Source organism: Wyeomyia smithii, chromosome 2, assembly GCF_029784165.1.
Source record: "Wyeomyia smithii strain HCP4-BCI-WySm-NY-G18 chromosome 2, ASM2978416v1, whole genome shotgun sequence".
Taxonomy (NCBI): domain Eukaryota; kingdom Metazoa; phylum Arthropoda; class Insecta; order Diptera; family Culicidae; genus Wyeomyia; species Wyeomyia smithii.
In genome coordinates this window covers 232,545,641-232,573,526 of record NC_073695.1, presented here as the reverse complement: position 1 = coordinate 232,573,526, position 27,886 = coordinate 232,545,641, and the positions used below count along the sequence as shown (strand labels likewise).

The 27,886-nt window shown below is 44.0% G+C and overlaps 1 protein-coding gene and 1 long non-coding RNA gene across 2 annotated transcripts; one reads left to right on the top strand and one right to left on the bottom strand.

The window, feature by feature from the left end:
* Nucleotides 1-466: 466 nt before the first annotated feature.
* On the bottom strand, nt 467-22,514 carry LOC129726204 (probable E3 ubiquitin-protein ligase HERC2). Its single transcript, XM_055682949.1, has 13 exons — nt 21,596-22,514; nt 21,289-21,530; nt 17,204-20,972; nt 15,732-17,143; nt 15,522-15,673; nt 10,927-15,457; nt 10,681-10,872; nt 10,301-10,616; nt 7,394-10,238; nt 7,138-7,332; nt 6,613-7,081; nt 6,410-6,541; nt 467-2,444 (listed from the first exon to the last, which is right to left on the bottom strand). Exons 1-13 carry the CDS (start codon nt 22,047-22,049, stop codon nt 2,436-2,438), a joined length of 14,718 nt encoding a protein of 4,905 aa, XP_055538924.1. The 5' UTR covers nt 22,050-22,514; the 3' UTR covers nt 467-2,435.
* Nucleotides 22,515-25,106: 2,592 nt separating this feature from the next.
* On the top strand, nt 25,107-26,030 carry LOC129726004 (uncharacterized). The gene is made up of 3 exons (XR_008728227.1): nt 25,107-25,390; nt 25,450-25,606; nt 25,666-26,030. It is a non-coding gene; the product is annotated as an uncharacterized LOC129726004 (long non-coding RNA).
* Nucleotides 26,031-27,886: the final 1,856 nt, after the last annotated feature.

The window sequence follows — 27,886 nt, the reverse complement described above, 5'->3', positions numbered from 1 at the left end:
TTACTTACTTGTATAGCTGCTTCTCTTCAGTCGCACTTGACACCCGCTGTCTTCGTCGACAGCATACATCCGAAGCGTGTGGGGTCGCCTCGAAGTCGATGATGATGGTGTCGCTCCTCTGCACACACGAAACTGTGAAGAGTCGAACGTATCAGCTTGAAAAGTTTCGTTAGGAAACCATATTCAAACAATCTGCCACAGCTTCTTGCGTTTCACTGAATCGTACGCCGCCTTGAAATCTATAAATAGATGATGTGTCCGCAAGTTGTGTTGTCGAAACTTGTCGAGGATCTGTCGCACCTAAAATCCGCACTATTATTCACCAACAAAGGTTTCCTGCGATCGCAACATTCCAAGTGCCAAATCGTCAATAGTTGTCTTTTTTCCTTTGCGTAGCTCTTTATCGTCGGCCAGACGCTCTGAAAGTCATCATAGACTCAATAAGAATAACTAGCTCAACCACATCTTACTATTTTTTCCTTGAAGACACATATATTATGATTGCTAAATCAGTTTGTGTTTCGTGTGTGTTCATTTCGTGAGATATTTGAACGTAAAAAGCATCACAGAATGGTAAAAAAATAAAAAAGGAAACTAGGTTTTTTTTAATGTTTGTCACACCAAGCTTACGCGTGGAAAATCTATAAAAGTTTCGCGAGAATGAACCGTATAGATCTACAAGTTGTTTGTTGAGATGCGTTTAGAGTTTGGTTGTGGTTTGGTCTCAAGTTAGTCAGTAAAAAGGGCGGCGATATAACAACGACACTTCAGCGGCTTGGCGCGGCTTTCGCTCATTGCCGGGCATTCGCACCGTCGAATAAGGAACAATACTGATGCGCAGACGGTGTTTCACGGCACACAGCTTACAACTATCCCTCGGCTAGACTATAGCTACTAAAGTTGGCTCAAACTATTCAATAACTGATGATATGCGGGCGGCACAGTTTGAAAAATAACGTGACTAAGTTCAGTCTAACGAAGGGTGTTTCATTATCGTTTTGTTTAATAATTTAGCTGAATTAGTTTAATTTCTAAATAAATATCTTAGCAGAAGCTACTAAATTGCTACCAGTTAGTTACACAATGATTGCCGTTTGAGCGGCCAATAGGACTCACATGTGTTTTTGTGTGTTTGTGTTTAGTAAACATGTTTTGCTACTGCTATTTCATCGGCAGTCGATGCCAAAATCGAGTTTCTTTTCTTTTCACTCGAATTACTGGCGATCGAGTTATGCATTTTTTTAAATATGTATTGACTATTGACTCTACCGGTCACTTTCAGCAGTGTTGGAAATGTCAATCACTATAATCTACGATGCCAGATGCTACAGCTGCCACCAACTATATAGAAGTAGGATGATTGGTTTTCGATTTTTGATGTTATTTTTATCTCGTTCGCCATCATATGTTTTGTTTTAATAGAAATAACGCTCTATATATATGTATACTATGATAGTAGATAGTGGATATTTAACTGCTACTGCTTCTTTAACAATGACTTTTTTGCAAACAAATAAAAACCATGTGACGAAAGCGTCCGCAGGTTCTATACTTTTTTACGCTATTTGCGGACTCAACTTGTTATCGTTAGTCGATCTATGTGCAACCTACAGCTACAAATTTAGAACAGAAATGGCTGCATTATTTTGGTATGTGGGTATCGGTGCAATTTTCAAACTCTTTTTTCTAACGTTAATTACTACTAATCACTCTTGCATCAGCTATGCTTCAAAGTGCATTTGAGTGCGAAAAGCCAGATTCATTACCAAACCAACAGAAGCTGTGTAGAACATAATTTTTGGTAAACTTTAGAAATGTTTCGTTTTTTAGCTGCTCAGCTATTTTTCGACTGTAACATAGAGGTTTTCAATTATATTTAAACTTGTCGGCTTGAACTGCATAAACTAATAGGAAATGTAAAATGTATTGATTCATCACTACTAATAATTTGATTACAAACATTTAACTTTTAAATCAAATTAAGAGTTTCTGTCATAGTTTCTGCTGTTGGTAAAATACTTTGTACACACAAAATATTTCTTTCTGATGATATTGCAATTCTAATATTAAGACCTCGTCAAATTTTGCCTTCGGCAGAATAAAATTTATCCTCTATTCAAGTAGACGAAAAATACTTTCGACAGATGAAATGTGACTGAAAACCTCTATCAATAGCTAATCTTACGATAAAAGGCATGATAATTAAATTAATCGTGTGCAAACAGTGTAGCGATTGTTTTATGTTAAACTCGGATTGGTATGCACACAGACGTGCGGTATTTCATAAAAGAAGCAACTTTGCTCTCAGAAAAATAGACAATTGCCATTCGTTTCGTTCTAATCAATTGTTTAGCGTGTTTGTTTTGTTTTGGTAATTGGATTGTAAAATGATCAGTCGTATAAGCTCTCCCAGAGGCACGGTTTCTCCGCTCTATCTAAGCAATCTGGAATGAGAAAGAAAATGTGATAAGCAAAATATTATACTCTTGAAATGCTAGACTTATAATATTCATAATTCCTTTGTTAAAAACAGCCATTTTATAGCAAAACATTTTTTTAACATTACTTTGCAATTGCAATTTTAAAACTTTTTTAAATTCTCAGTACTGAAGTATTGAAATTGCAAATGAACAAAATTTCACAAAATCTGTATACAAATTACTATTATTACAAATCTACGAAAACATCGTAAAGACATAAGTTATATCAGAAAGGCAAAATCACTGCAAATTTAAGTTTAATATACTACCACTCATGGTAAGTCTGTCCCATTTCCATTTTCATCATTTTTGAGTTTATCGCTGGAATCACTATGAATTTATGTGTAGCTTAAGGAGAAACCATTATATGAGCTTGTCCCATAATCAAAATCACAAGTCTGTTCCGTAGAATATAATCATCACATGTCACTGTTTTTACTGGGAATCCCAGTCTGGGAAAGACGTTCTAGCAATATGAATCATTCGAGGTTTTACGATGTCACAGGTGCTTATTACGGGAGTCATTTCACGGTGAAATCAGAGTGAAGTGAATAAAGTTCTATTACGGGACTCACGTAAGTGAGAAAAACGTCGCAAAGTGACATCTGCCGTGAAATCTGGATTGTTATGAGTGTCATATGAGTGAAGTGAAAACGGAAAAAGCGACGTTTCTCGTGGAATTATTTCACGGCCAGTTTGAACGGTGAAATGATTACACGAAGATAGGGAAGTTTAAAAATCGATTCATTTGTGATCTAGCGGTAATATATATGGGATTTATTTTCCAGTAACAAGGCGAATCTTTTTTTTTTTTTTTAAATCGGCTCTCTGGAACTTACAAATTTTTGAGTTGCGGCCAATGGAACGTAAGGGAAAAATTGACCTTCGAATTTCGTATAGCGGTAGGGCTCAAAAGTTTCCTCTTGTCGAAAAATGTCCTCATACAAAATTCAGCTCAATCGACTTCCCGGGACTTAGAAATTTTTGAGCTGGAAAACTCCCACATTTCACTTGTCCTATTCTCAATCTCACTTCACGGAGATGATTTTTGTCACCTCACTTGAGGTGGAATCGGGATAGGTCTCAAAAAGTGAAGTGAGCGTAAAAGTGAAATATATTTCAACCGTGAAGTGATTTCCGTAATAAGGACCACAGTAGCAGGAGGAATCTGCAGTGACATATGGGGAGGTTAAGAAGACATTTCAACGGGGTTTAGACCTTCACGACAATGTCTTGCACACTATCTAAAAACTATTTTAAAGCAGTTCCTTTGGCTGAATTTCTAAAATTTATTTGTAGATTATGCATAAATTTGTTTATAAGAAAGTTATCTCTATCTGCATCACTAATGGTGCAAGACACTTTCATCAAATTTTAAGGCAGTTTTCTTCTTCGAAACATTTTTTATGGAACTGTATTATACAGTGCAAATACACTGCTCTGAGAATGACCAGAAGATATAAGTTAGGACATTTTCATAATCATGATTAAAATTATGAATTATAAAGTTAGTACTGAGTTTTCTGCAAGAAGAAACCTTCCGCATTTACCTCCTTCAATTATTTCTTAGTGAACAATAAACATCGTTGCCTTGCGCCATTATCGTTATAAGTATCGCCATACTGAAGCTCTAGACTCTCCTTGGTAAATTCTATTTTTCATGTCTAATCAATGAATGTGCGCGGATGACACATATTTAAAACGTATTGAGAATCGGTGAATTTAGTTCTGAAAAAACTCTGCTGTCTTGTCGAGTTCATCGGTACCATTTTCCGTCGTTGCAGAAATCTTCGTGGGTTCTTCTTCATGCTGGCTTCTGTAGCGTGAAAACGATTAGCCGCCATGAAGGTGAGCCCGCTCTCAAAAAACTTTAGCACAATTTTCTCCACCTGAATTTTCTTTGAATTAATAGAATTAAATAAAGAATTGGCTGAACAATTGTCCAGCCACAAGGTCAGATCCTCCTCGTTACCAAATCTGTTTGACTCTGTGGAAGCTTGAAAGAACGTCATTAGCAGATCTCCCGGCGATTTATTCATTCCACAGACAAGCCACTACAGGAACGTATTCAGCGTATTTGCCTACCGGCGCAACGTCTCACTGTACACTGACAAGTGTTGAGTAAAAACAACGGATTTTTAAACCTTCAAACCAGGGCTAAATAACCTGTAAAACAGTGAAACGTAGACTTTATGAACACCTATCAAGAGAAAAATGCCATTACATTTTGTAAGTCAACAGCGAGTACAACATGGCTTGGTTTTGCGTTTTCGCCATCCTCTCTGTATGCTTTTCTAGATGCTTCTACGTTACGTAGATGAACTTCTTGTGAATTGCAGATTAAACAAGGCACCTCATCGTATGGGACTGTATTATTATGCTGCTCGACTGTCACACAGGATTTACATTGTTCATATCCCAATTTCACGATTGAGATATTCATCTTCTTCAGGACATGGAAGTCAAATAGATCATTGCACGATGACGTCACAAAAAAGAAGAAGAAATAGATTTGACAGTTGTCGCGGCAATAATTTCTTACTCACAATTATCTCCATACCCCAGTGTCTTTAAGAAGAATTTACGGCAGATCGAAACAAGCTCGTCGCCAGACGACTTAGGGCTGAATAAATAGCTATGTTGTTTTATTGTTTCATGACCGGAGTAGCGGTTCCGTTTTCCGAATCAGCATTGTATGCCCAATAATGCTTTCGTTCGAAAAGGATATATTCTCGTCAGTTCTCTCGTTCTTAGAAAGATGAGTGAAGCATTTTCTTTTGCAGTTACAGTTAACTAATTTCACTGCGTGACTCATGCGCCGTCTCTTGGCAGCCTATGCCGCTAGCTGTTCTTTTTTAGTCCTATTTCTTGTTTGAGTCGTCATCATTGCATCCTTCGAATACGTAATGTACTTTACGCGGAGTGGTTCCACAGCATCCAATGTTGACACACCGTTCAATATAAATATTATAATAGTATTTGTACCATTCAACCGATAAGTTATACATACCATTGAGTGAAAAAAGGTAGCGTGGGTTGTATGGTTCTGGAAGTGGTTTAATCATCGGAACTTTCATCAGTACTGGCGTAAAACTTAATTAACTTCTATTCAAGAATTTTCAACCGTTTGCTCAATTGACAAAATGTTATGCTAGTAGTTTATCAACGTAGTTAAAGTAGTTTCATCAACGGTCCCATGTGGGTAGTGATGGGAACTATCATTAAAAATTCTTACTGATAACTATCAGTAATTTCTAACTTGTTACTGATTACTATCAGTAAATATCAGTAATTTGCATTTAAGTTTTAAGCAAATTATCAACGCTACATTTGTTAGCGTTGCTTCATTCAGCTGTACTTTTAGTTCAAGCAACCTTGGCTAGACATTGTTTTACGTTGACGGTATTGCATATATTTGGTGAATCTGTTTTGTTCATTTTGATAAAAATTAGTCAATCGCCAAAAATTGTATTATTTCGCTTTCGGACACAAGAGCTTAAGAATGTCGCAAAGAGCGCTCTCATCTCACACAAGAAACTTTCTAGCCCCCACTCAGATTTTTCCACAGAAAGGTTGTATTCTACATAGGTCCATTTCATACTTCTTCTCAACCTGCGGAAAGAAGCTTTTCAGTAATACGGCGAATCAAAACGGGACTAGCCATGGGTGCAATATAAATACAATTACTATGCAAAAGAGACAAGTTTTAAGACAACTTTAGATTGAATTCAATCCAAATATCAAATCACAAGCTCTTTGTAACCCAAAAAGGTTTTCAATTGGTTTATCCGTTGCTAACAAATATTAGGGAAACACACATATAGACTGAATAACAAAAAACGGTCAACGAACAGCTAATAGAAAAAATTATCGCCGACTTCTCCGTTTTGGAAATTTTAAGATATTCCCGAAAATCACATCAAGCTTACCGATTCAATGTCACTGTTATCCTCGCTGCCGGTGGCTTCCGTTGGATCGCCCATCGCTACCCGTGCATATTCGTCGGTGTCGATGCTTTTGCAAAAGTAGATGGCATACTTGAGCTTCTCCTGGAGTACAGCCTGTAGCAATAAGAAAAAAAAACTTTTTTGTATTCGTTTCTACATCACCTATCACTTGACTTGCAACGCACCTTACACGAATACCTCGGCATCTTCAACAGGAAAAAGCAGGTGTAGCTTTCCGGTAGAAAATGATCCGGTGGATTGTACTTGTCCAGAACCTGCAATACGAAATCTCGCCCACGAAAATCGGCGATCGTTCGGGGTAACCGGGTGCGGCCCCACACGAAACGAAGAAATAGCGATCGCTCCTGGTTAGTGAACTCCTCCATTACTTCCCAGAACCATTGAACCAACGAAGCTGTTGATTCCACTCCCTTGTAGGTGGCTACGGTTTTCAACAAGCAAAGAGGAATATCTGGAGAGCCGCACACCATGGCCTGCAGCTCCACAGCGGAGAATAGCGACAGCAAGGGCACAGGAATAACCTTCGACATACCATCACGGACGGCCTTAACCTGTTCGTCGAATTCATGAATCCGATAGTTCAATGCCAACTTCACGTATTCCTTGCGATTATCGGGGGTAATTTTGGTGAATCTGTCACAGAATATAGTATTAATTGTCATTCTCCGTTAAACATCTTATATACAAACCTTGTGGATAGCGGAACTTCGTGACCTTTGGCCGATGGCGTCGAGAACGGTAACTCCATCGATGCGAATGCTTTCGGATCATCCTCGATATCTCGAATGTAAAGTAATCCCGTGATGTAGTCTCGGTCCACTTCTGTCAAATCGGAAGGACGAAGTGTTTCTCCACAAAGTTGACGCCACACAGGTTCGGCCAAACTATAAAAAATAAATTGCTATCAGTTGTTAGTTCGCAATGACAAAACTAAATTCCACTTACTTTAAACTTAGTGGCGATCCGGTTCGCACAGCGATCCCCATCAATACTCCAAGGAACCTGAGCATGTTCATGTGCAGCACCGAATTGAGCGTCGGATCCAGCAAGAAACAGTCCCGATTCGCCCCAGCTTCACCGCGACCGTTTGGAGTTTGAATCAACAGTGGGACGCTGCCGTTCTGCAACTCATCGCACATTTCCGCAATGGATTCACTGAAACCTCCGCCACAGTCATCAACACTCTCACCAACAAACTTCACTTTCCAAACACGATGTGGCATCGAGAGAGCTTCCTGTGTTAGTAGGGGGAGCTTCTGCACCATCTGGCCGAATACACTTTTCATTCCGTCGACACCAGCCAGTCCATTGCCTGATCGCATTCTAGATCGTTTGACCTGAATTCGATTTAGCTCGATCACGGGACCGTGCGGTTTATCACGAACCATAGTCGTTTGTATGACCTTTCGGAAGCCAGCTTCCTTGATCGAATACACCAAAATATCCTTCAGCGCACCGAGAGATAGCTCTCCAGAGATGGGCAGCATAGCGAGACATGGGCAGATGAGCTCAGAAAAATGATGCAACAGAACAAGTCGAGCGTGAAGAACTTCCGGTGCAATATCACGAACAAGATCATACTCAAGCGGGGGAGATGGCGGAGGTCGGACAGCTTCGCTAAGCTGATACGTCGACAACGCTAACGTATGAGCGGAGCCACAAATCACCTTGACAATATGTTTGCCTTGCAGAGATTGAACAAGTCGCGGTTTCTGAATAGCCGTCACTGTACCATCACCCAGTTGTCCTTCGTCGTTGTCTCCCCAAGTGAAAACTTCTCCCGAGTCACTACAAGCAACACAATGAAGCGAACCCGTAGCGATAGAGATAATTTTCTTCCCCTGTAGAGCTGCAACTTTTTTCGGGCGACGCACGTGATCGGTGTTGCCATGACCAAGCCGATGATAATCTCCTTTACCCCAAGTATAGACGCTACCTGAGCGTGTCAGCGCTACGGAAAACTGCGATCCACATTCTACCTTAACAACTCCAAGACCGGCAAGACTTTCGATTTTCATAGGGATCTTACAACCATCCGATCCTCCTCTACCAAGCTTGCCGTAGTCTCCATCTCCCCAACTCCAAACGTTATCATCATCAGTAATACAAAGTGTCTGCGCATCTCCAGAGCCGCAGGCTATGTCGATCGCCCGATATCCTAGTAACGCTTCCACCAGCTTCGGTTGCAGTTGATCCTCCGAATCGCCGTGTCCCAATCGACCGTACCTTCCTTTACCCCAAGTTAGCACATGTCCTTGCGAAGTAATACAGGCAGAATGCGCACTTCCACACGCAATATCAATGACACCAATTCCGGACAGTGCTTCAATTAACTTCGGCCGATCGTAGCTATCCCGGTTGCCATGTCCTAGTTTTCCATCTTCACCTTCTCCCCAAGAAAACACCTCCCCATCGGAAGACAACGCCAGACAATGTTTGCCACCCGAATTTACAGCAACCTTCTTGATAATCACATGCTGCAACGATTCCACCAGTGTCGGCGTCGATACCGAATCTGTTCCACCTATACCCAGCCGACCACCTGCGCCGTACCCGGTCGCATATAACTTTCCATCCGGAGTAACCGCGTACAGTGTCTGTTCTCCACCGGCAATCTGGATGGGTCTCAGTAAGCTTAGAGCTTCACACGGAGTTGGTATTTTGATTCGGCTACCGTCCAGCCCTCCCAGCTGACCGCGGTGGTTGTGTCCCCATCCAAAGATCGTACTAGCACCACCCCACGAGAAGGCCCAATCTTCCGGTCGTCGATTGAACCACTGCAACAGTTGCGAATCATACTGCGGTGTGAAGTAGCCGTGATCCTCGTGCATATACTTAGAGGTATCGATCGATTCAATCTCACTTCCGTGCAGTGAACCTCCCGATTCGAATCCCTGTTGGCTGAGATTCGACGTGCTGGAAGTGTGTTGAATCAGAGAACAGTTGCTGCTGGTAAGGCTATTGGTACTGGTGTTTTGCATCGTTGGATTTGCCGCGGGAGATGCAATCTCGATTAGTTTCTTGCGAACTTCCAAGGTGAAGGTAGGGGGAAGAGTGTTTCGTCGGATTAATGACTGTGCTACTCGTACGGCCGAACAGTATCGTCGAAACCAGGCCCACTTGTGTGCGTCACCATGCGGTAGCAGGGAGTCTAGCTGCATGTCACAGGCTAGTGCTACTAATGTTTTAAAATATTCAGAGTGCATTAGATGAAGTCCACTTCGAACCTGCGGTTCTTCGTATTCGTACTGTCGTAGAACTATCGGAATTAATGGGCTCAGAATCTCAACCATGGCTGGTTCGAGAGAACGAAAGGCATCCTTAGCGGTCAGGTATTGATGCATCTTTTTCAGTGACCAAATCCGTTGAGCAACCGTAAGTGAGCTAAGCTGTGCACACTGGGATAAAGCTGCTGCCAGGCGGATGAGAGTATTTCCTCCGTGTGGCACCAGAGAGGAGTCGAGTAGCGCCATAACCATAGCGATTGACGGTTGTGAAAGCACAGTCCGATCCGATCCTAATTCCTGCAAGTAGGACTCGGGCATGATGGCGTGCACGTAGAAACGCCAACCCCAACCATTGACCGAGTTATCACTGGTAAACTTCCAACGCATTTCGTCACCCGGAATTCGAATTTCCGGAGCCCACTGAGCCCACTCTCTACCGGAACGGCTTGCTATGACCCGTCCGGAGCCGTCTATAATAATAAGTGGGTCGTTTCTTCGTTCCGTTGAGCACTGGCTATCGAATTCAATCCGAAGCGAATCAGCTCCTGGGATTTTAACGTGACCTAACAAATATTGTTGATAGATTAAAAGGCTTATTTCAGTGCAAAAATACAGCAACCCTTACCGACTAGTGAGATATCATCGATGTACGGATGACTTGTTTCCTGCACAACCGGTTTCGGCAGCTTTCCAAGTGAATGTCTCGAAGTGCACAAGTCTTCCAGCTCCGTGATGCAGGTTTCGATCAACATGTTCGAGATGGTTGTGTTGCCACGGGCCAAAGCGATCAGGGTGTTTGCAATCGTTTCGGATGTTTTCGCAGGTCCCGTTCGACCACTGACGCTTAGTTTCAGCAGTTCGATCAGATGCTTTGCCTCAGATTCCCCTAGCAGTACGGTGAAATCATCGAGACCATTGGCGATTGTGGCTTCATTCATAATCTGCAAAAAAAAAAGTTCGATAGAGTTAGAGTTCAAGTGATAGTATCCCAAGGTGAAAACTTACCTCGTCGTGATGAGTCATGGTGGCAGCCATAACGGACATTGCACTTGCCGACATTTTTGACTGGCGCTGAGTTGCGTTACAGCTGGAAATTGACGCCGATAACGAGAGTGAACCCGTAAGGCTACGATAGGCACTCAACGTGTTGTTCATACCGGATACGATCGGAATGTCATAATCGTTTATGTCGTTGGACTGTGAATGAATGCCCTTAGAAATGCGACACAATTCAAGTGATATTTGACCTACCGTCAATCCGGAAACATCCGCTGGTGCCTCGCCTCCACCGTGAGCAATAACTTCGTTCTGTTGCTGTTTCACAGTCTCGGCATCGGTTTTTACTTCGTTCAGGTCGTTCTCTGATATGGGAGTTATGGGACGCGTTTCCATGTACCCTTCGGAACCCTTGTCCTGTTGCAAGTTCAGCTGTGAGTGTCCGGTTAGAGCAGCAATAATGCACGATCTTGCATGGAGAATACTCATAGCATTGAGGATGTGTGAGAGAGCTGCTTGTCTTGCGCCGTAAGTTTCCAGTGAGAGAACGCTTTCCGATAGTGAAGGTCGCTGCTGTTTTGAATTCGGAACACCTGCTTGTGGTTGCAATGTCGTTGGTTCTGTGTCGGTGGCGTATATTCCTAAACTATGACTTCCCAACGGGTCTTTGGTGACTGCAAACGGAACAGGTTCCTTTTTGTCTTTTTCTGAAGGGTTTTGTGGCATACTCCAGGCGACCGAATGAGAACTACCGCAGGCAACTCTGTTTACAAATACTCCATCCAAACCAAGCACTAAGTTAGGTTTTTTGTTGACGACTGTATTGCTGGATCCCTGCTGGCCATGATCATTATCTCCCCAGGCATACACCTGACCGTTATCGGTAACTGCTAAGCAGTGCAACGCACCCACAGCGACGTGTATAACCTTTTTCCCACGCAGCCCCTGGATTGGAGTAGGCTTTCTGACATGCTGATCAGTTCCGTGACCCAGTCGATAGTAATCTCCTTTACCCCAAGTCCACACTTCACCGACTTTAGTAAGCGCCAAGCTGAACTGAGCTCCACACTCAATTTGAACCACACCAACTCCGTTCAAACGTTCGACTTGATGCGGAACCGAGCACCCTTCAGAGCCGCCGCGGCCAAGCTTTCCAAAGTCTCCATCGCCCCAGGAAAACACCAATCCTTCTTCAGTCAAACAAAGTGTTTGGGCATCTCGGCTACCACAGGCAACTTGAATCACGCGATGACCCTGGAGAGCGGTTACCAGCTTCGGCTTCAATTGAGTACAGTTATCACCATGACCCAGGCGACCATATTCTCCCAAACCCCAGGTGTATAACTCTCCCGAACTAGTAATCGCTGCACTATGACTAGATCCACACGCGATGTCGCGAATCCGCTTAGTTCGTAAGCTTTCAATTAGCTTCGGTTTCTCCAAGGTCAATCGATTTCCGTGACCTAGCTTACCGTCCTCTCCTTCACCCCAAGAAAACACTTTCCCATCCAGTGTGAGTGCCATCGCGTGCTTTCCCCCAGAATGAACAGCCACCTTCTTGACTACGTACTGGTTCAAAATCGGGACCGGTCTGGGTGTTGGGACATTGTTGTTATGACCTAGGCCAAGGCGACCGTTGGTTCCCTCTCCGCAAGCGTAAAGTTTTCCATCCTGTGACACTATAAACAACGACTTAGATCCACCGGCGATGTGGATCGGCTTCAGCTGGCTTAGAACCGACGAATAGGTGGGCAATTTAACCTTAGATCCCTTGAGACCACCAAGCTGTTCCTTGTCGTTCAGACCCCAAACTAACACCTTAGAGCTGATTTCATTCGAAGCTTGCTCGTCGGCATAATTGGAGGAAGTCGTAAAGCTCGGTTCGGCCGCCGAATCATTTTCCGATGCCAGGAAAGAGGCGTTCTGCAACATCATCTCCAAGTCGGTTGGCTTTCGTTTGCCGACAATCTGGATTCCGTGGACCTTGCACTGGATTCCGTTGTTGCGGCACTGCTTAATTAGTATTTCAATCCATGCGTAGTACTGGCGACAATCGTTCAGCAGTGGAACGACAACATCCGTCGGATTTATCGACACCCAGTGGAGTTCCTTGAGAGTGGCTACTGAATCGCCCCCGCGGATAACAACCAGTGAAGGCATGTGCGAGTAATCATCCGGATCAACGTTAATTGAGAGCGATTGAATAAACAGTTGATCATGTATTTCCAGTCGAATCCAGTGCTTCCCTTGGGTGGATGAGCTCTGCCAGTAATTAGCGCTACGATCGAGTAGGTTTTTAGCAGAACCCTCATTCGAAGATACCGTGAGCGATCGAATACAACGTGACCAATCGTCTATTATGTCGTAGGTCCCACCTTGCCCTAACCCAGGTAGGTGTAGCGTACTTGATATTAACTCCAGTTCATTTAGGTGCCCATTCCACATGGTCTGCTGAGGAAAATCTACGGTAACTTCGTTACCGTTAATCGAGTTCACAGTTCCAATACTACCTCGGGGCACCGTGTTTAATCGGTATCGAAAATGTTGACTGTTGCGTATTCTGACCTGCGACCCAACACTAATCGTGGAGTTATTCTCCGAAGGCGGTGCCTCCAGCAGTTCCAAGTGCCCGAAACGCATCCAATAGGGTCGATCGTGCATCTGCCAGTCAACTCTGACATTCAAATCGTGCAGTCCTTCTGGTTCCACCTTCAGAACCGTCCCTATATCTCCTTTGCGAATTTCTTCGAAATCTTGACAGCATCGTACCAGCATTCCCGGACAAATAAATCCTCTCACATACATAGCATATTGGTCGGCCGTCTTGAAATCATCTCTGAGCTTATAGGATACTTGTTGCGAATCATGTAGCGACGAGCCGCCCTCCATGGTATCCGAGCTAACACTTTCCGTGTCACTGTGGGCATCATTATCGTCACCTTTCCCGCCCAGATTAGCCGTTACATCCGGATGTTCTAAAATCCACTGAACCACCTGCTCGGCAGTTGGCCGAATGTTGGTATGTAAGGTCAAACTCTTGATCGCTGTTTCTACCGATTTTCTGGTGAATCCCATCTCCATAATTTGAGCCACCAGCGGACTAGGTGGACTCCGTCGGGCTGTTCCTCGACTAAAGCCGACAGCGGTTGGAGCTCCACTTGCTGCGGATAAACTAGCCGCTACCTCTGCTCCGGATGGTGTTTGGGCATCGTCCAGTGCAGACTCGTTGTTATATATTGGAACACCGTGAATCATCGTCGGTTGACTGATGGGAAACGCACGCTTATTCGAACCGGAAGGTGCGTTCAGCTCGTTGTGGACGTAATTAGCGAGCATCTGCGAAATATTAAGCGCGGCCAATTCCATCTCCTGAAACGAGTAGCATGCTTTTAGTGGACTTGGTTGAGTCGCTCGAATCAGGACGGTTTGAATCAACAGTTCCGTGTAGGTATGAGACTCGTCCGACGTGTTGGATTCACTGCGACTCTTACCGTCCTCGGGGCTGGCGTCCCGATCCGATAGACTGTCCTTCGAAGAGCTGCGTGTGATTCCTGGTGATCGTTGACGCAGAATTTTCCTCAGTAAACTTTGGTGTCGGAATAGGACTTTGGTTGCTTTTAAAGCGGAAAAATTGATTTGCTGTGTTAGCAGCAGCTGTGTATTGATACTGTTGGCAACATTCATTGGTGTTTGGCCGATGCCATAGAATAGTACAGCCCACGAATTCAGTAGCATTTCATTGATGGTCAGCTTCGAAAGACTGAAAGCGCCTATATCAGCACATTCGGCCACTTTGAAGATCGGAATCTTTTTACTATCGGCCAGCGAATGAACATTCATCACAACTTTACCCTTTTTTGTCATCCGTGAGATAGTGCCTCGAACTCCATCAAGCGTCAAATTTAATCCGAGCCGAGGACGGGAATCGCAACCTCCGATTGTACACAAAGTTCCCATGATAGAAGCTTTTTCTCCTTCGAAATTGATCTCCAGTTCATGTACTAAAAATACATCCGCAACTAGGCAGAGCTTCTGTGCAATAAACGAATTGATGTTGTCATTCCAGAGGGGCAATGTATGTAGCTTCCGTATAAGAACGATGATTTCTTCGGCAATCGTTCCCGTGTGCGAAGCACTGTACAGCACCCTAGACTTGACATCTGCCAAGTTGTTCAACAGCGAGAGGTCATTCGGGCAATACAAACTGATCCGTCCGAGCACTTCGAACAGTTTGACAATAATATCATCAACTCGACTGGCGTCACCTTGGCTCCAATTGATCAACGTTGACTGTAGCAGACGCAAACAGTGCAGCTTCTTATAAACATCCTTCTTGCAGGTGATCGGAGAATTCAGCACCTCAAACGCGAGATCGATCCAAACTGGCGAGGTGAGGTGCTTGGACAAAGCTTTCGAAGACGAGATGGCTCTTAAAAATCCCAACGTGGTCCACTGTTCAAGCCCAAAGTTGTAATTAGTGGCCCGATTGGTAAAAATAGCTCGAAACATGGACGCGACGCTTCGCAGAGAATTCTCCTGCATCCGATCGGCATGCATTCCGACTGAGGCGAACATCATATGCAGCGTTTTGATGCAAACATTACGCAACAGTTTGGTCGGATGAGACTCGCTGTATAGATGCGGATCGACGAAATCATCCTTCTCGCTGTCCTTATCTGGTGAGAGTGCTTTCAACGCACTGTCCGCCAGCCGAAGATCGTACTGACCTTCCTTGCCCATACGGTACGAATTGGTCGATCCGTTGTCCCATTCGACGCGAACCCATCTACGAATGCAAGATAAAAAAATGTATAAAATAAAATCAAAAACTTCAGATCAGAGATACTTACCCATCTTCACCAATTTCACTAATAATTCTTCCTTCTCCACCTGGACCGTCCTGCTCGCCCCATTTCCAGTCAGCTCCGCGGGCAATTCTGGTACCGATCTTCATTAACTTTGCCAATTCCGGACCAGGTAGTCCTTCTTTTGAAGATTTTAGCTACAATGGAAAGCAAAATGAGGTCAACGCGTTGACCAACTCATTTTATCACACTCACATTCGTCACCACATCTTCGTAGATAACCGAAATATCCGTATTATTCCGACTGTTCGGCAAATCAGCTCCAGTTTGTCTCAGCAGGCCCATAATGCTGCCCAGTATTCCGGAATTGATCAGCAAACTCAGCTCGTTCGCTTCGTACGTTTTCGACAGGATTCCAAAAATACTAAGCAAAAATCTAGCCCGAGGCAACTTTTTCAAAAACACGTACGTGCCCAGATTGGAATTGTCCTTCTCGCCGTGGTTGCGATGTCGCCCGTTGATCTTCTCCTGATTCACGTACTTCTGCAGCTCTGCCACGCTCCACTCGATAATTTTCGCCTGCGCGATTAGAATGTCCGCTTTCTGGAAAGCCGTTATCATGTTTAGATTTTCCAAAATGTGCTTCTCATTCTGATCGTATTCCTTCGCCACATGCAACCCTAAATAGCCGTTGAATAAATTATACTGAGCCGCATCGAAAAGTCCTACAATCTTCAACAACTCGTAGAACATCTCCAAACCCTGCTTACGAATCTGATAGCGTTGAATCTGACAATACATCGCACGTCGCAGCGTTTCAACATCGCACAAATCGTACAGAATAAAATCCACAATCTGCTGGCTGACGCCGTTCTTGAATTCCGATGGATACGATTCGATCAGACATTTTTCACTCAAACTAGCGATTACGTTATTGATAAATTCATCACCACCATCAGGATTTTTCATTTTAGAACTATTGTAATCGATCAGTTCATTGGTGGGCGTTTTGATTTCTTCGCTCGTAAGGGAAATCTTTTTGTCGCCACCATTGTCACCACCTCCTCCTATTATGACTCCTCCTCCTGCAGTATTACAGTTAACTGGAGCATTCTCTGCACTGGCAACACTCAGCAGGTTTTCATCGGAAGCAGCATGTTTCTGGACGGCTAATACTACCGGCGAAGAGGACCTATCACGAGCAGCAGCTGCCGTCAGACTTTCCAAACTTTCTACTTTGATTAAACTTTCGTGGACTAGATTCTCGGTGGAGAGATTCTTACAGCTGAGATTCTCCTGTGATTTAATTTTAGTAATCGAACTACTGAACTGACTTTGGATTGTAACATTCACGATGTCTTCAGGTTTAGCGGAAGCCAACTGCTTCTTGGCTGCTCGCATATCCGCAATAACCCGATATACTAGCGCCTTGAACCGGGGTAGCTTATGTAGGATGTGCAGATTGGTTAGTCCGTGCTGTTCCATGCTTATAGCGGGTCGAATCTCGTACAGCAAAAAGCGGCATTTGTCGATCATCGGAGCGCACACCTCTTTGTAGCTGCGGTTCAACTGTTGGCGCATCTTGACAATGGCCCACTTTGTCTGGTGCACTATCTTGATGATGTTGACGATCGGTGGCGGGGGTTTCGAGCAGTTGCCACTGAGCTCTGCAGTGGAGAGTGAAGGATATGAAAACGAATAAATGTTATCTATCAAAAAAAACTCACCTCGATCTACAACGGCAAGCGCTAGAGGTCCTAAATTTTGGTGTCGAATCAGTACGGCCATCAGCAATCGCTCCAGCTCCATCACCGGATGTTCCGGAGGAAATTCCTGGTGCCAAATCAAATGGTGTTCTTTGCAATACCGTTCGCAGATAACAATCCACGAGGAAACCAACGGATCGGTTAGTTTGCCTTCGCCCAAATTCGACAACATATTCTCCACGCGATGGGAGATAAGCACTGACGGCCAATTGGCCATTTGCGGTACGTCGGCAATCGGAATCTGGCTGGAGGCGTCGGTGGGAGTGCTCCCGGCGGTAGAACCACTGCTGCGGGCTTCGCCTTTCTCCTCATCGAACGGATTGCTAGGCTGTAACACCTGCAGGCCTCCGCTCAGAATAGTGGAGTTCAAAAGGTTCTTACACTGAATTTCCGCTGGCTGCAAGCTGGATCCCGCCTGTAGAATGCTGCATCGCAGACCAAGCAGATAGGAAAGCATACACTCGGAGTGGAAGTGCGTTAGGGTTGTCATTTGTCGGGGAGTTTCTTTGTCGCAAATTTCATTGATTGCATAGCGTCCAACTCGCAGGAACGACGTGATGAACTCGAAAGCAGTTCTATGCTGAGGATTACTGATCTCCAGTGAAATATCTTTGCCGGCGTTGGCAGTTAGAATGTCCTGTGTAGCGGAGCTATCCGCTTGATAGTCTTTGACGTCGTACACATTTCCGTTAATGATTACCCAATTACCACCGTCATTGCAGTGATTTTCGATATCACTGTGACGAATGAGAAGCGTTTCCTCCTGAACAGGTGCGCCCGCTTTTGTCGCCCCGCGGCAAATTATCCCAGGCCAACCCATATCGTCCGAGTCGTGTACTTCGCCCTCGTGCGTTAGCCGGTTGAAATTGTCCAATGCGTGCAGAAGTGGAATGAAATGTTTATTCCAGTCGAACGATGACAGGAAGAAGGACTTTTCGTGCTGAATTAGAACTAATCCAATAAGCAGTTCGTACAGAAGAGCATCCGAAATGTCATTTTTCAGAATCTCAGGAACGCCTTCTTTGCCCTGAAGAATAGTTTCGTGGGCCTTATTCAAAGTAGTCACACATGCCGTCACCACCTGTTGGATGTATGTGTCGAGCAGGGCTTCCGCACCGCTGAGATCGTCTGTTTTCGACTGATGAATGTAGGAGAGCAAAAGTCGTTGAAACTTATGCAGGAGATCGAGGCTAGGTGATGGCGGTTCCGGAGAGGAAAAAGCTTCCTCTGTTTTGAGATACGGTCCCAGCATTAGTTGACCCAGTCGGGCTTGAGTTAAACTGGAATTATTACGAAGCAGCTGTTTTAGTAAATGCAGCAGTGACAAATGGGTCCCAGTGGAGGTGCAGTCTTGCGAGCGTTGAGCGTTGATGGCCTGATTGAGTGCTGTTTGCAGACCACCTTCGGCCATTAGGGAGCCAACGAGGAGATCAGTCATGAAGCGATGACCGGAACTGTTGCTGGTTGTGGTCGTATCGTGACCGGCGGGAAGCAGCGAGGTTAGCGTTTGAGCGCGTTCCGATGCCGTTGGCAATAGTAAGGACCAGCCGACCTGAAGTGTCCACTGGGCAGCTTCCTGGATAGTTTTGAGAATTACAGGACCTCCGGCCAAAGCAAGAATTCGAGACTTTAGGCTGGCTAGTAGACGCGATCCTTCCACGAGGCCCACTTGTCGAGCCGAGACGTTGTTCACTATCATCGCGTGCAGTTGAAGCCGCAGAAGATTTAAAGATGCTACCGCGACGCATTCTGCTTCCTGACTCGGTGGATGTCGAATATCTCCAGGGCCGGTTGCAGTGTTGCAAACCATGCAGAGAAGTTGGTCTAGCATACGGAATGTGTGTTCACTGAGATCCACAACAAATGCAATCTTTGCAGCTACACCCAGTGTGGACGAGTGGCACCAAACGATACTTTGGGCTGCTCCGCAGCTCATACCGGATATTCTTAACGTTGGTGGAGTGGTTAGGATCGGGCTTTGAATGATCGGATCTCGTGAGACGCACGATGGACAAATTTGCTGGTAATCGTTTCGACCCCAGCCGTAAAGTTCTCCCGAGTTCGTCAATGCTAAGCAATGCGCAGATCCCACCGCCACGTCAACAATTTTCTTTCCCTCCAGGGCGTGGATCAAAAGTGGAACGTTGGAATGTTCTGAATTTCCATGACCTAGCCGACCACCGTGACCTTTTCCCCAGCTGTACAATTTACCGTCGTAGCTGAGAGCTACGCTAAATTGAGATCCGGAAAAAATCCTCGCAACATTTGCTACTCCTTCGATCTGCACCGGAATCGGAGATCCATTACAGGAACCGTTGCCTAACTTGCCAAAGTCTCCATCGCCCCAGGCAAACAGCAAGCCACCATCCGTTACACACATCGAGTGAGCATCACCACTTCCAAGTGCTACATCCACAACATTGTAGGATTTCAGCGCCTGGACCTGCATCGGTACGAACTTATCATCCGAATTGCCGTGACCCAACCGACCGTACGTTCCTCGACCCCACGTGTACAACTCCCCACTGGAGGTTATCGCCGCACTGTAGGACGCACCACAGAAAATTCCACATATTTGTTTCTCCACCAGAGTCACAATCCTGGCTGGAATTTCCTTTGAAGAAGTATCACCATGCCCTAGTCTTCCACCTTCACCTACACCCCACGACCAAATCTCACTGGCCGAACTGAGTGCCAACACGTGTCTTCCTTCACAATGAGCGGCAATTTTCACTACGTTAACTCCCTCCAATCCTTCCACCGTCTTTGGTGTGATGTTCTCCGTGCAGTTCGAATGAAGCGACAAAATCTGTCCATTGGTCGTCAGAATGTAGATGCTATTCTCTGTACAGGCTACCTGTTTTGCTTGCAGCGCAAGCGGAAGTTCGAAGGTTGCCGCTGAATAGCGAGGAACCGACCCGAAAAGCTGTGCCGTACCATTGCTAGTTTCCGATGTGAACCCGTACATCTCTGGTGAACAGGAACTCCAGCCGAGGGTGAAAATTTTCTGCTGGTGAGATTTGTTGACCGCCTTTATCGAATAATTTCCCGCAGGCAAGTGTGGTTTCGCTAACCGATCCAAATGACTGATGATGATTACCGCTGCTTGCTTCAAATCGACGTCAGTTGTCTCGTTTTCCGGTAGTGTAAGAAATCGAAGAAACGATTCGGTCGGGCCAAAGTGAAACGAATCGCCAGCATTGTACGTGGTAAAGCTACCGATCTGTTCGTAACGTTTGACCAGTGGAACAAGCGGTGCTCCAGTGCTCTGGGGTGGACTTCGATTGTCCTCGCTCTCCTGGTCCTTCTCGTGCAACGTCAACAGTAGCGAGATTCCTTCCAACGATCCACCCAATGTACCCTTCTGAGCACCCATCTCGAGCAGCAAATTAAGCGCAATGTGGCGATCTGCTTTCGGCACCAGGCAGCGACCTCCCATCACGTCTCCGAGTACTACTTGGCGTAAAAATTTAATCGACTTTTCGACCACTTCAATCCAAAGGGACGACATCTGGGAGGTGTCGAAAAGTGACGCTTCCGGTAACGTTTGCAGAGCTTCCAAAGCCTCGGAAAGCAATTCGCTGCACAGTTCCACATCTTCACCGGAGCGCCAGGCACGTCGCAAAAACGCAAAGGAGAAATTTAGCGCCGCTCGGGTTCCGACACGTGCCAAACCGAAAGTTGCCCTGTCGCAGTCCTTCATCGGCGTTCGATCGAAGCTGGAGTTTTTCTGCAAGCAAAAATTTATAATTAGCGATGTGATTAACAAGCTATTCGACCCTGACCGCGATAAATAAAGACAAGTATAGCTACTGCGAGCCTTAGTAGTTCAATTGTGCACTTCATAATTATTGATCCATTGATAACAAAATATAATCACGTTCACAGCTGCGCTTTTTTCCAGGCTAGCACATGTTTTTCACGAGCTTACACTAAGGCCAATGACTTTCGTACGTGCAGAGCGGACACGCGCTTTACCGCTACTGCGCTGCATTTACATCGCGCACATTCTTCCCAAAATCCACACTGAACAAATGTCTACTTACACTCAATTTTGCCGCCTCGTGTTCACTTGCCACCAGAACCTCCTGACTGAGCCCAAAACGACCATCCTCGGCAGCGGCTTTCTCATCCGGTTTACACCTTTGCAATGCTATAAAATACCGTCGATAAACGAACAGCAGTTGTTTGGTTCGAGTTGAGGATAAACAATTGGCAGCTGCCTGCAGACAAATTTCTCTTTGTTCAGCTATTAACTTTTTGGTGCAAGCGCGCTTCTCTTCCATACCTGAAGATAAATGAAAAACATCGATAGTTTACTCAAAAATATTATCTACAAAAAGGTCGGATTACTTGGAATCGGACTCCACAGCCAGGATTCCAGTATTGTTCCCGAGCAGCAACCAGCGGATTCATTATGGTTCTGCTGATTCAACTGTTGCAATGCTGCCGAACAAGACCCTTTTTTCGTGGGACCCGTTTCTTCCGTCTCCAACAATTGGCAGGCGGCACAGCAACAGTTCGAAGTGGCACTGCATATCCCCTTACAACAAGAGCAACTTAACGACGGAACCCCGCAGTAGTACTTTCCATCTGACCGGGCGTAAGCGACATCCCCGGCCGCATTTATCGACGTCTGCAACTTGCACGTGACAATTTCCTCATCCTGTACCAGGTGGTTCCACAGGTTCGACAAATCCTCCGAACAGCGCAAAGCCGAACTGACCTCCGCTTTGATCCATTTCTTATCCAGATACGGAAGCGCCCGAAAGTGGAGATCTACGCTTCCAGACGTGCCCAAATTCATTTCATAACCTTGACCAGGACTCCGCCCAACCTAAACACAAAGAGCAATTGGTTGCCACAATCTAGCCGAACGAGCGCCGTTGCACTGGGATGGGAGAAAACTCCCCACTTTCCTTTCTTGTTTTCTCGCCTAGTAGAGTGATGTTCGATTACTGGTTGTTTGCTGTTTTTGTATCCACTTCTGTTGCTCTGCCTTCTTCTTCCCGTTCGATTGATTTCTTTTTCGTCTACCTTGCAACAATGGGTGCTGTATGGAAACTTCACTTTTGAGGCCAGGCGAAAAATCCACTTTTCCCCCCGAATTCCATCGCGCACGGGACGAATTTCTAGTGAAGCGCGTGCAGAAGCACACCGACTTCCTTTTGCAGATAGTTTGAGTCGAAAATGCAGCACTTTTTCACGTTAAAAAAGATTTTTTCAATCGATTGAATGTGTTTTTCACTTTTCCTTTGCAATTTGTACAATTTTCAACATTTGACAGTCCATGGGCGTTTGCTTCACGATGGGGGCTAACCGACCGGGTCAATGACATTTCTTGCTGCCGAGGGGTACTATCGGATGTACTGTTTAGCCGGAGCGATCAGCTGATTGGAAGTGATCGTTTTGTTTACTGAATTTGCCGGTTTAGCAGGGGTGTGTAAGTGTAATTGTAAATAATTTGTTGATATTTTTAAATGTTTCGTTCTTTATTCTGATTTAATATTGTTCATGCCCTTTGAAACTAATAACCATAATCATTTTTATAAAAATGTGCACCCATCGGGAAACATTTTGAGTATTTTCAAATTACCTTGCTTATTAGTAGAAGAGTTATTTTCACTCACTCAGTTTAATTGAGCGATTGTGAGCCGAAATTTTTTAAATTGGGTTGTTTAGCGTTACACAGATTTCTGATTTTTGTATGTTAGTTAAGAGAGCGTAATTTCCTGAGCAAAACGTGACTTTCAAAAATTTTACATCATTGTCCTTCGATTTTTAAATAAAGAATGAAAATCGCTTGAATGACATTTGGTACATGGGCTAACTGTTATTGTAGCGATTTCGAGAAAATTTTATTTGTAATTTATAAACCGAAAAACAATAGAAAATTTTTGAAAATGCAGCTCCTTCAGATGATAGAAAAAACTGGACTTGCTAAACAACCCAAATGAGCAGGAATACTAAAAACGAGGTAAAGAAATTGTAAAAATATAGAGGTCAATAGTAAAAAATAACAGCAAATTTTGAATTTCATGAAAAAATCAAGAACAGCATTGAAAGTTTCAAGAGGATTACAGTATATTATTAAGGATCACTCCTGGCATGATTAAGTCTTCTAGCTAGTGTCACTCTAATGTGAAGGTTTATGCACCTTGAATACAAATCAAGAGTGTTGTCGCTTCTAGGCAGGTTCGGTCTTTTCAATGATACGACAAAATCGAGACTAATCAGAAACATCGATTCTATTCAATTCAATTTCAATTATATACTAAATTTATTACAATTTGATATTTACAAATCAACATATAATACAGTCTTCATGGTGCGGCAACGGGAGCCACCTGCTTCAAAACACTGACCCTACGTAATTACTATTTTGTTTTCAATCGTTCTTCGTGAGTGTGCATGGCTACTCCACACTACCTGCGGGAACATTCGATTGTAATTTGATCATCTGTTCATGTGCTGAATACTAACGTGGGAAAAATAGCAGCGCTATTGTAGCACAAACAAAATGCAAAAATATAGTTTCGAAGTAATAATTGAACCTTACTTTCTATTCTAATTAGTGTTATTATAAGCCAACATTAGTGTTTCACTTGTGGAAATACCACGGCAAGTTTTTAAATAATATTTGAAGGTAACCCACAATGCTGTTTAAAGCTTCTCTTGTGATTAGAGCTTGGATCCGTTGCGTGGCTGTCATCGACGAATACATTTGAGCTAAACTGTAAAATGACCTATGATGTAAGCAAAGTGAATGTGCTTCTAAACGTTTTAGTCTAATAAACGTAAAACAGTATTGCTCAACTGCTTGAATATAAGTTTATTGCACGCATCTAGTTTGAAAAAAAAAAAACATTTTCTAGCTGAAGGACACTATTTTTGTGTGGTGCAAACAATCGAGGCAAGCAAACCAATTATCACAGTAGTGCCATATCAATGGGTTGTCGGAGAATTCTTACTCTGGCTACAGAAAAAGGTAGACCCGCTTAGAAAAAACGTCGAAAGCAAGCCCTAATCAAACTGGAAATAGTAGGATGGTGGTATCCAAGACACGACCGCATAGTTGACGTAGGACTGCAATAGTTTTATATTTGCTTTCGAAGCTCTGTTTGATTTGAGTTCGTTTTGCTTTTGGCACGGTTCGATTTTGGCACACATGTGATAAAAGTGAGCGGTTACGTTTAATCACATTTTGTAGTTTTCATGATTTATTTTAACCAATTCAAGCTCAACATCCTCCAAAAGAAAAGTATTTTGGTTCTATTTGTTGCCGAAGCGGATAACCGGAATAGGTAAAACGGTTCCGGAGATATGACTGGTGTTGTTCAATCACAAGTAAGGTTAGGAAAGTAATATTTTCTTGTTGATGCTAATGCAAAACAAAAAAAAAAAAATTGAAAAATACAAGTACAAATGTCGGAACTCTAATATCAAAATGAAATGAATTTGGTTTTTCCCTATACCACCACCGCGGGATGCAACTAGGATTGTCATATTGAACTAAATTCATTTAGCTAGCAGCATTTTGGTTTTCTATTGTCTTTTGAATACCCTATATTTAGTTTGTTACGTTTAGTGTTAAACACATTTAAAATCAGGCATTTACAAAAATTATTTGGAAAGTGTCAACAAATTTTGCTCAGTGTAGAGTTATCGCCGTATAGCTATAAGTCCGAACCCCACAGATTACTTGAAAATAAACGCACGCTACAAATTATGTTGCTCACCGCTTGGGCTTGACGTTGACAGCGAGAGCAGCTTCCGCTCGTGTCGAAGAGAGAAAAAAGGAATTCGTCGTGGCGAGTACAGAGGTGACTCTCATTCGGTCCTTGTACGCCAGACGAATTAGTGCTTCACCAAAAAGTGCGGCAGTCCATCGGACAGTCTAAGTGAAATAATAGCGATCCGGTGACAATAAATTTTGAAGTGAGCCTTCCGTGGCAGCAGTCTGACAAAGGACGCATTAGAAAATCGTAATAGTCACGGCAAGATCGGATTAGTGTTTAGCAGTTAGGTCCCACACGTGTCAAAATTCATGAGAGGAAGCCAACTGGGACAGCACAAAAGAGACCGCTCCCAATAGTAAGATCAGAGAACAAATCATTCACGTGCAGACCCGAGAAGCACCGATTCACCGTAAGTTGCCAGAAAATTGATGTCTCAATCATGTGGATTAAACAATAATTCTGACGCAGGCACGTGGGCGTACGCTAGAAAATCGCGTTGGGGGTTATAAAGATCCCGAACACAGTCCTCGTGGTCCATCCGTCATCGTGATCATCGGCTTCTCCGTCCAACGGTCACGCTTTCCATCCGGACGATCAGCGTGATTGCCAAAAGGCCCCGTCAAGGGTAAGTCACTAACCGTGGGGAGTAAAGCCGATGGAACACTAAACCTCGCGATTTCACAGGGCCTTGTTGCAGATCTCATTCGGGCGTCATCGTAGTTCCCTCGTGGACTTCAAGATTGCTCTCCCTTTTGGTAGGACCGCGGACCCGGCGCGAGTGGGAAGAGACGGCATCGAACACGAGTAGAAAAGGCAGAGAACGTCAACGGTCGGTGCCAGTCGGTTTCAAGTCGTTTGGATCAGAACACGGCCGACGGAAAAGCTATGGCGTCACTTCCATGTCGACAACAAAAATCCTGTTCAGCACGGAAGAGCATCTTACGGCGGTGAGCACGTTCTATGTTGTATGGCGTTAATGTTAACTAAATGTTAAATAGTAGAACTAGTAGGGCCTTAGATTAAGAGAATCGACACTGCGTGTCAGAATGTTGGGGTTAATACACTTTGTACTGAAATGCTATTTGGATTCGTTGTGGCTTTTGTTTAGTGTATGCGATACAATTCCATGTATGGTAGTTTTGCTCTACCGCTACCGGCAAATTTGCAACAAGTTTTTTAATAAATCTTAGAAAAACTGAGTGTACAGTTCAAAAATAAACAACACATTTTATCTGTACAATGCACCAAATCTTTTACGACCTGCTATCTGCCTTTACCGACACGTACAGCATTTTGTTGTCCCAACGTATTTTGCGGCACCCGAACAATCATATTAAATTCTGATATTTGCTACTATACGAAACAAGAAGATGATGACAATTCAAACGGCAATTTGATTATGTTTCAGATCGCAAAACGATACCTACGCATCAACCCAACAAGCCTCACTGTGCGTCGGCAATGTAGTCTTCACTTGGCTTCGCTGCACACAAATGAATATCGAGTTCTTCTGCACTGATAGACGACGAGTGACCAGCGCTCTATTCATACATGGCTCGGTGCAGTACTGTTGCCTGTGCCAGCATGTTACCCTCCAAGACATCAGTTTTAATAACATTCTTGCAGCAGAACGTAAAACTGTCTGATAGTGGAGAGGGTTTCCGGAAAAGCTTCACCTTCAACACATCAAAATAGTCTAGGCTCATGGAAGCAAACATTAGTTGACCTATTGGGACGGGGAGATTCTGTCAAATTTTTATTGCCACTGCTTACAGTATATCACAGCAGGCAGTTGATGTCTACGCATGAAGTCTGTGTCAGGCGTGCTTGGATGTGATATGCACCATTGTTCGTGAAAATCTGACCATGAAACTTTTACGAAATTTTCACTGTTGAACAATGAAATGATAATGATAAATGAAGAATCACAAAATTGTCCATCTTTTTATCAATCCAACGAAATATTGATTATTGTGATCTATCGTATGGTTAAAACAGTATTAACGTTTGAAATCTTTCATTCCGACGTTACACCTTGGTTTTAGTTTTCACAGAATGTATCTCGATATAGTGCGGTTAGACGTAGTTCTACGTCAAAAAAATTCGTTGTGCGGTGAAACAAATAGCGAATTTCTTTATTCCACCAGCTCACCTCGTTTTGACCTGGAAGCGCACTAACTGCTGTCAGAAGCCTTCTCGATTTTGACCTGCCGTGCTGCCCGAAGCGCACTGTAAAATTTGTCAGCTTCAACCCACCACCGCACGTGCTAAGTTCGTAAACAATTATCTGGCATCTTTCTTACTTGCGTCTTAAATGGCGATGACGTTTTATTATTCCTCGACAGTTTTGCCCGCACACAGTGGAATAAAGAAATTCGCTAAAAGAGATATAGCCACAATTGATGAAGCAGAAGTGGAAGCCGCTTGCCTCTCTGGTGTTACAACAGATAAATTGAAAACATCCACTGCCTCAAAAAAGAGAATGAAAAAGGCAATTTCTTACATCCAGGAATTGGACTTTATAGTGTTTAAAGCAAGATTTTATACAAAAGAGAAGAAAGTCTTTATTGTAAGGTTAAAGAGAGAAGAGTTTTATGAGAAGAAACAAAAGAGCAATTAAGTGAAACAAAAGAGCTTTATGAGAAGAAACCAAAGAGCAATTAAGTGGAACAAAAGAGCTTTATGAGAAGTTTTCTAACAGTTAACCTTGGCGGTTCGTCTTCGTTTACTACTCCGAAAGTCCCCGTTTCCCGTTTAGCTTCAGCTACGGTTCGCGATATAATAATTGGCGACGAAGGTAAAGTTCAGTTCATGTGGCGGTTAGTTCTTATTTAAAAGTGGTTTTTATCGGTTTCGCGAGTGTTAGGAAGTGGAAAAGTACGACGGATGCTGAAACGGGGGGCGA

Coding starts and splice junctions, on each gene's coding strand:
- LOC129726204 (XM_055682949.1), bottom strand. CDS start 22,049: ATGAATTTGGGCACGTCTGGAAGCGTAGATCTCCACTTTCGGGCGCTT. Junction 17,144..17,203: donor GCTTGCCGTTGTAGATCGAG/GTGAGTTTTTTT, acceptor TCTCCACTGCAG/AGCTCAGTGGCAACTGCTCG. Junction 10,239..10,300: donor CGATGATATCTCACTAGTCG/GTAAGGGTTGCT, acceptor AATATTTGTTAG/GTCACGTTAAAATCCCAGGA.